This window comes from Haliotis rufescens, unplaced genomic scaffold, assembly GCF_023055435.1.
Source record: "Haliotis rufescens isolate VD_foot unplaced genomic scaffold, xgHalRufe1.0.p SCAF_1, whole genome shotgun sequence".
In the NCBI taxonomy this organism is placed as follows: domain Eukaryota; kingdom Metazoa; phylum Mollusca; class Gastropoda; order Lepetellida; family Haliotidae; genus Haliotis; species Haliotis rufescens.
The window spans coordinates 47,257,149-47,266,341 of record NW_025963779.1 but is presented as its reverse complement, the minus strand read 5'-3'; the positions used below and the strand labels follow the sequence as shown (position 1 = coordinate 47,266,341).

Genomic DNA, 9,193 nt, shown 5'->3' with positions numbered 1-9,193 from the left:
AGATTCTGTTAAGTTACTATAGAATGATTCAAGGGGTGGTAATTTAGTTTCGTTGAATCTAGACCAATCATCCATATATTCGTAAGGATATACACCTTTTCTCAACAACAAATGACGGCACCTATCGGTATATTTATTTGTTATCGCAAAGTCATCGGGATTGTTCGCATTAGCTAAATTGTCCAGGGAAGATAACAGAAACTGTACGAAGTCTATGAATCTAAGCCCATTACTTTGCTTTATTCTAGCTATCCCATCCTTGTCCGTATAATGTATAGTTTTAGTCAACGAGAATGATATGTATATTTCCATATTATTTATGAATACACGTTAAGCCGCCGTCGGTCTTTGAGAAAGCTTGCATAATGAGATGAGAATCATATCCTCAATGGTTGTGAAACACAACGAGGATGGGTATTGTTTGAGAATTCATTTTTAGTTTCAAGTTACACTTGTTATGCCCGTGACGTGGCAATGATCTCTTACGGAATCCCCATTCAGGGGTTTATTTTTTTCGAGTGATGCTTTTATTCAGGTAATGAGGCCACCGGCCCATTATACACGTGCAGAGTATGATGGCATACAAATATGACAGAGCGCTGAATTATAAGATTTACAATGCAGTATTCAAACTGTTAATATTGGAGTTAGTTATATGACACAGGCATTCCCTTGAAAATGGAATTACGTTTCTTACAGAGACCATATCTATTATATGGCCTCTGGTTTCTTACCAGCAAGATATACATATTTTGCTAAATTGTTGCAAATTTAGTCGAGCTGAATAATAAGGAAATTTTCTCACGACTTGGAAACATGTGATAATAATTGGGTATGAGATTAGACCGCAGATCAAGATAGAACGGACACACCATACAAAAGTGGAACTCATCTTCGATAGCACTTACAACACAGAGGGGACAGAAACGATCATGTCTTGGTATATTATGATATCTGCCTGTTTCAACTGTAAGGATCACAATAAATGTCAATTCATCCTAGAACAAAAGAACAATTCTCATTTCCATTTCCATCTTCATTCTCATTCTCAACTCATCACCAATAAATAACCTCTTTTGAATTGGAAGTGGCTGCAAAGGAAAAGTAAACAATCATAAGTTTGCAGTTCAATATGTAAACAAAACAATAACAATGTATGACAATTACTAAAACAACAAAAGTTGACAAAAGACATTTAATTGTGACAAAATAATTGCAAGAGCATTTGCACAGAAAGAATGTATACATTAGTGATTGAAAACTGAACACATTATCATTTCTTCAGAAAAGTTACAAATACAAGAATTTGGGAAATAAAATTGCTACAGAAATATATTGACAATGGAAAAGAAATACAAATGCATGACAACATACCATTTTGTATTTCTGCAACGCAACCATATCCTGCAACAACTGTGGCCTCAGTCATCAAACAGTCCTACATATTCAACCGCAGCAAGCCTAAGGCTCAACTAGACAGTAGACATGATCGACAGAAAACAAGCAAGGAAAGTAGTTCCAACACAGTGAGTTGTATGGGAGCTGGAGAGGGAGAATGTACCATGGCAATAATTCCTGTGATGCTGAGAAGGAAAGGAAGTAGTCCCGCTATCAGAACCTATGCCTTTCTGGATCCTGGAAGCAGTGTTTCCTTCATCACTGACAGCATGAAACAGAAGTTAGGATGTGAGGGTAAAAGATTAAAGATAACTCTGGAGACCATGGGACATCCACACTCTATGATAACCTACAGTATCAACCACCTGGAAGTAAGTGATCTGACATGAGAGAACTTTGCACAGTTGCCCAAGCTCTACACAAAAGATAGAATGCCAGTAACGCATCAGCATATTCCAACCCAAACCGATATCTCTGGATGGCCACACTTGAGAGGTGTTTCCCTTCCTCAGATTGACTCTGAGATAGGTATACTAATAGGCAACACTGTTCCAGATGCCTATTCTCCTCTGCATGTCAAAAGGGGACCTCAAGGAAGTCCACATGCAACGTTCACCAGACTGGGATGGGTAGTGTGCAATGTGGTGAGACATACTCCTGTCAACAGAGCTGATATAACTGCTATTCAGGAAATAGAAGAGTTGAAGAAACTTGGTCAGCTTGTCCAACAGTCAATCAACTATGACTTCCCAGAACGTGTCATCGACGACAAACGCCAGCCATCACACAATGATATCAGATTTTTGGAGAAGGTCAAGGAGAGTATAACACTAAATGATGGACATTACACAATACCCCTTCCATTCAAGAGTGACTCAGTCTGCCTCCCAGACAATCACTACCAAGCCTATCAGAGACTGATGAATCTGAAACAGAAGATGAAGAGAAATGATGGCTTTCTCAGCGACTACAAAGACTTCATAAATAACATCCTGGAAAAGAACTATGCTGAAAAGGTGTCTGATGATGAACTGAAACGTGACGATGGAAAGGTATGGTTCATTCCTCATCATGGGGTGTATCACCCTCACAAACCAGACAAGATCCGAGTGGTGTTTGATTGTGCAGCTACACATCAAGGAACAGCACTCAACAATCTACTGCTTCAAGGCCCTGACTTAACCAACAGCCTCATCGGTGTATTAATGCGATTCAGACAAGAGCCTGTAGCCCTAATGGCTGATATAGAATCTATGGTACGAGTCCCACGAGATGACAGAGACTTCCTCAGGTTCTACTGGTGGCCAGATGGAGATCTTCAATCAGAACCTGCAGTATATCGCATGTGTGTGCACTTGTTCGGAGCAGTATCATCGCCCAGTTTTTCGACAGCTGCTCTACGCCAAACTGCAGAAGATAACAGAGAAATGTTCAATCCTCTCATAACCAATGTCATCCTCAGATCCTTCTACGTAGATGACCTGCTGAAATCAGTTGAGAATGAAGACATAGCTAAATCTATTGTAACTGATGTGAGTGAACTGTGTGCAAGGGGGGGGGGGGGGGGGGGGGGGTTCCGTGTTACCAAATGGATGAGTAACAGACACACTGTAGTTGAGAGCATACAACCTAATGAGAGAGCAAAGAGTCTGAAATCTATCGACCTGAAATCTGATCAACTCCCTGTTGAAAGAGCTCTTAGTGTGACATGGTCAGTAGAGAAAGACTGTTTTCAATACACTAAAGTGAAAGACAAACAACCTACTAGAAGAGGAATACTCTCCATGGTCAGCTCAGTATATGAACCGTTAGGATATGTGTCACCATATGTCCTAGTTGCCAAGATCCTGCTGCAGAAACTGTGTAGAGACAATGTAGAATGGGACAAGGAAATATCTGGAGATGACATGAAGATATGGCGAGAGTGGTTAAATGGTTTATCACAGCTCAACAACATAAAACTACCCAGATGTTTCAAGACAGAAGAGTTTGGATCAGTCGTCACCTGTCAACTTCATATGTTCTCGGACGCCAGTGATCATGGTTATGGAGTAGTCGCCTATCTACGACTAATCAACTCAAGAAATGAAATTCATGTCTCCTTCGTCATGGGGAAATCAAGAGTAGCACCTCTGAAACGAGTGACTATACCGAGGATGGAGTTGACAACAGCAACTATTGCAATGAAACTCGGCAAAATGATCATAGATGAACTGGAATATATAGTAACAGAAACTTTCTACTGGACAGACAGCTGGTCAGTACTCAGATACATTGCCAGTGACACCAACAGATTCCACACATTCGTTGCAAACAGAGTTCAGATAATCAGAGAATCTTCAGACAAGAACCAGTGGAACTACATCCATACCAAATCTAATCCAGCCGATGCAGCGTCTAGAGGTATGAAAGTAAACAAGTTTCTCCAGGCTGATATATGGTTTAAGGCTCCAGATTTCCTAAGGAAACCAGAATCAGAATGGCAAGTCAACAGCAATGAGAAAGAGTTGATTCTTCCAGCAGATGATCCAGAGGTGAAAAGGACTGTAGCTACTACTACATTTAATGTAGCTCACTATTCTCCACTTGACAATCGGTTAATCGGTCACTACTCAGATTGGACCAGACTTTAGAGAGCTGTTGGATGGATTCTTCTTTTCATCCAAAACCTGAAGAAAAAGGTCATGAAATTCAAGCAGTTGTCAATCCAAATGGTTGAAAAAGCGGAAATGACATTGATACGTCATGTGCGACAACAGTGTTTCCATGAAGAAATAAAAATGTTGACAACACGTAAGTGTTGTTTGAGACCCAGATCTCCTCTAGTCAAACTGAATCCTGTTGTAATTGATGGAATTATGAGAATCTGAGGACGCCTAGATAAAGCTAACATTCCATTCAATGCCAAACATCCAGTTATCATACCAAAGAAGTCTGCTATCACATCGTTGATATTGAGAGGCAGCCATGAGAAAGTTGGACATCTTGGATATCAATCAATGCTGGCCCAATTGAGACAGAATTATTGGATAATGGGGGCTGGCTCTATTATCAAGAGCCTAGTGTCCAAGTGTGTCCTGTGCCGGAAGTACAGAGCTTGTGTCATGGAGCAGCAAATGTCGAGTCTTCCGTCAGATCGTCTCTCTGTAGATGAACCACCATTTTCACACGTGGGTATGGACTTCTTTGGTCCAATAATGGTGAAGATAGCAAGAAAAGAAGTGAAAAGGTATGGTGTGATATTTACCTGCCTTACAGTCAGAGCAGTGCATTTAGAGATGGCGTTCTCTCTAGATACAGATTCAAGCATCAATGCAGTGAGAAGATTCATTGCTAGGAGAGGGACAGTGAAATCCATTGTTCCGATAATGGAACCAACCTGGTCGGAAGTGAGCGAGAACTCTGCGATGAGATAAACAAATTAAATCAGAGTAAGATTCATACATCACTTCAACATAAAGGAATTTCATGGGAATTCAACACTCCTGCAGCTTCACACCATAGTGGAGTATGGGAAAGAATGATCCGGACAGTTCGAAAAGTGTTAAATTCCCTGCTGCATCAACAAGTGATTCATTTGGATGATGAGGGATTACAGACATTATTTTGTGAGGTGGAGGTAATCATCAATAACAGACCACTAACATCTGTGAGTAGTGATCCAAATGATCTGTGTGTTCTAACCCTTAATCACCTCCTCACTCTTCGTGCAGGTGAACATATGCCGCCAGGAATTTTTGACGTCTCGGACAATTACGTAAGGAGACGATGGTGTCAAATTCAGTATTTAGCCAATGTGTTCTGGAGACGGTGGGTAAAAGAATACTTACCCCAATTACAGATCAGACAGAAATGGACAAAGAAACGGCGAAATGTGAAAGTAGGCGACATTGTTCTCCTTGTTGAGAACACACCCAGAAATTCATGGGCTCTCGGTAGAGCCCTGAAAGTGTTTGCAGACAAGAAAGGACTTGTCAGGACTGTGACTGTGAAAACATCCGTGTTACAGAGACCTGTAACAAAACTGTGCTTTGTTCTTGAAACGGATGAATAAACAGTGAAATTCAGTGATGCATTAAGTGCATATGAACTCAGTGATGAAATGATTTGAAGTTTTAATATTTCATCTATTTCGGGCGGTCGGGTGGCCTAGTTGTTCGGGCGTTCGCTTGTCATGCCGGGGGCCCGGGTTCGATTCCCAACATGGGTACATTGTGTGAGGCCCATTTCTGGTGTCCCCCGCCATGATATTGCTGGAATATTGCTAGGGGCGACGTTGAACCATACTCACTCACTCACTATTTCATCTATTCCATTGTGTTTTATTGAAATGCTGTTAATATTTGAGTAAGAATGAATGAATTTGTAATACTGTGTTAAACAATTTGTTTCGATCATTTACGATCAAAAGAATTTGAATTGATACATTTTTGTGACACAATTTGCTTAGTGAAAAGAGGTATTTTTCATCGGGTATATCTCTGTTATCTTAAAAGCATTTGTTTTATTTTCGCATTTTATTTATAAGTATTTTTCTTTTGTCTATATTCATAATTGTCCCATTTATATAGGTACAATTAAGGGGCTGGGGTGTTACGGTCAAAATAACATCTCTAAAATAATTCCTATTTATTTGAGAATGAAGATGGAAATGGAAATGAGAATTGTTCTTTTGTTGTTGTTTTTCTAGGATGAATTGACATTTATTGTGATCCTTACATTCATTGACATTTTGGTAGACCCATATTCTTCTCTAACCTTTACTTTTTGCTTTTTTGTCACTGACCACATGGGTCCTCATTCACTCCTTCGAGAAACTAAAAAGCATGCATGGCATGCAGCCTAAACAGAGTAACCTTCCGTGGCAAAACTCCTGAAGCATGCATAAAATAATAATCTTGTACATGCTAAATTTGAAATGAAATTTTAAGAAAAAATTTAAACTTTAATAATTTGGAAAAATAAATAGGAATTATTTTAGAGATGTTATTTTGACTGTAACATCAACCATAAGACGATGGTTGGATCCAAGAAAATTCAAGATATTAATTCGAAATAATGTTACATCAATTAATCGAATCCAGTTATTATATGAAAATTTATCCCTTACTGCAGAGAACAATTCAAGCTTAGAACAAGATTCACAATTATTGTGCAACACTTGATTTTCAATGTCTACGCTCCTTTGCCTAAACTGATGTAAGAATAAGTCAGATCTACCAACACCCTGTTGAAGCCATACCTCTGCAAATCCAAACATTTTCAATGTAAGGTGATGCATTGAATCACCAAACTTCCGATGCATATGTCAAACTTGGTAACACTTTTACATCAAAATTTTTGAAACAGACATCTGGTAGCAGATATGAGAATTTACCTAGTCTAAACTGGAGGATTTGAATCACCTTCCAAGCTTGCTGGGCTAATGTCTCCTATAGTTTTTGGGGTCACGTGAACTCTGGGGTTTATTACAAACATGACAACTCTTATAGCCCCACCAATCATCCCTCGTCATACACATGGGTTTCTTACGCGATCAATGTTCCCTGATTATTCTCTCTTCGTTTTGTAGATATTTTAGGAACTTTCCCGCTGCATCGGGACCTCTGTAAATCACGGGCGGGTTTGTTTTCGCATCATACCTTACAACTATATATCAAAACCCACAAGGAATATGTTCTTGAGTTTTATATGTAAAACTACATTCAGAATTGTGTTCGGTATTTTCTATAGGTTTGATAAGCGTTGAAGTCAGCGTAAATCATATGTATGGTACTGGCATTTGATTGCAATAATGTTCAAATTTTAGTTTATTTTTTCCCTCTTTAGGCATATCGATCCTGAAAGCAGTCTGTCCAACACTTCTGCAGTCTTCTTTATGCCTAATAGATCTAATAGATCTTGTCTGCTGTACCCATGTTGGCATCTTTCGCAAAAATATTTCTTTCTAGCATGTTTTGTTTGATCGTATAATATAGCCTGTTTAAACTCTTTATCCACGTATAATGATATTTACCATCTTTTCAGAACAGAAATGAATTGATTCTGGGAATATGTTCCGGAGCGGAGCTTATCCTGTGTACAACAATTCCTTTAGAAGAATGTCCGAAAACATTTATGGCTAAATTATTTTGCTTTTCCGCCTTATCAATTTGTGAGATTGGAGTAGGTTCGTCTATACCATCAAGGTTGAGTCTGTTGTTTTGGGAATAGCTAGAAGGTCTATTTGCAATTTTAGAAAGCGTCCTTAAGTTTCCTGTATCCGTTGAATTGATGTATCTAATGATGTGTTTATAGTATCGGATTCGGATATAACTTCTTGATTGCTCTGGAAATAAGGTTCAGTATACTCGGAGTCATTTTTACTAAATGACATTTTAACCGTTAGCTGGTATTTTATACTATTTAAATCATCTAATTCCTCGTTAATTTTGCTTGATACGATGTGCTTTACATCGTTAACATCCAGCCTCTTAGATACTTACCAACGCCGGCTGTGGATACAAATCTTAACTCATCAACTCATCGATTCTTATCAACATCAACTGATCGATTATTATCTAGTAAATCAATCAATTCAGCTTTTCTCACTTGAGAATAACCTCTCAGTCGACCTTTTTTTGCTTGAGCTTTGAGTTCTCTAACGGTCTGGGGTTTGTTGTATTCCAAACCGAGTAATCAATCAATTCAGCTTTTCTCATTCGAGAATAACCACGTAGAACACGTTGTTTTGCCAAAGCTTTCAGCTCTCTGGCATAAGTCATTGTGATATAAAACTTCATGTGAACTAATCTCTAATTGGTTTGAATTCTACCCAATCTATTTATTTCATATCGGTAAGACTTTTTCCTCTCATAAATAATCTGAAACACGTCTCTTGTCAGCACCGTGACTCTTACATAAAGAGTAACTACCTTGACCCCAATCCCACATACAGAACACGAATAATTAATATGCCCTTTTCTAATTGCAATGGCATGGATTCCACAAAAATCTGCCATACAGCTTTTTCCACAATTTTGTGATTGGCCCATGCGTATGAATTTACATCTTGATGTGCCCCTCGCCATTGTGATAAATATACACTTCTAGTATCATTTATGTAAATACGTGTCAGCCTAGGTGTCATGAACAGTCAGCCAGTCTGTGCTATTTATAGCTGAGTAGTCAGGGTTATTATTAATAGCTGATATGCAATAGCTCATGGCTTATGCATAATAACATAGCTAAATATGGACACACCAGTCTATCCCAAAACTATAAACACTATCTCGGGGTCTTTCTGAGCCTCTGACGGTGTATAAAACTGAGAGATTGTTGGCCTTGGTATTGGGTCAAGTTTCTTTCCATAAACAAGGAAGTATTCGTGCATGGTAGATTCAACATCCTTAAACGTTTAAATTGAATGTCTTTGTTTACGCAGTTCATCATTAATAAAATCTAATCTTAACATCCTATTTCTGGCCCATTGTCACTGGGCTGGGCTCTCCTCTCATGCTAGAAAATAAAAAAATACTCCCCGAAAAAGCTAGAGCATTAACAGTAGCTCCACCGGCCATCATCACAATTGATGCCATGATGCTATGTTTATAAAATATTCAAATGTTTAATTACCTCATTATGTCTTCTGGGATAAGCCCTTGTTTGATGAGCATATCTTTTGTTGCCATTGCTAATCCTATATGAGAATCATCATACCGATATCATAACCATTAAAATCTAGCTTGTGTGGTGTGGCTTTAGTAATCATTTTAGCTATACTGGCATAGCCAATGGCCAAGCCACTGACCACTCC

General features: G+C 38.8%; 1 protein-coding gene across 1 annotated transcript; it reads left to right on the top strand.

Moving 5' to 3' along the window:
* The first annotated feature begins 1,562 nt into the window (after positions 1-1,562).
* Positions 1,563-4,031, top strand: LOC124136493. The gene is made up of 2 exons (XM_046502415.2): positions 1,563-1,769; positions 1,911-4,031. Exons 1-2 carry the CDS (start codon positions 1,563-1,565, stop codon positions 4,029-4,031), a joined length of 2,328 nt encoding a protein of 775 aa, XP_046358371.2.
* Positions 4,032-9,193: the final 5,162 nt, after the last annotated feature.

Coding starts and splice junctions, on each gene's coding strand:
- LOC124136493 (XM_046502415.2), top strand. CDS start 1,563: ATGGCAATAATTCCTGTGATGCTGAGAAGGAAAGGAAGTAGTCCCGCT. Junction 1,770..1,910: donor ACAGTATCAACCACCTGGAA/GTAAGTGATCTG, acceptor TCCCTTCCTCAG/ATTGACTCTGAGATAGGTAT.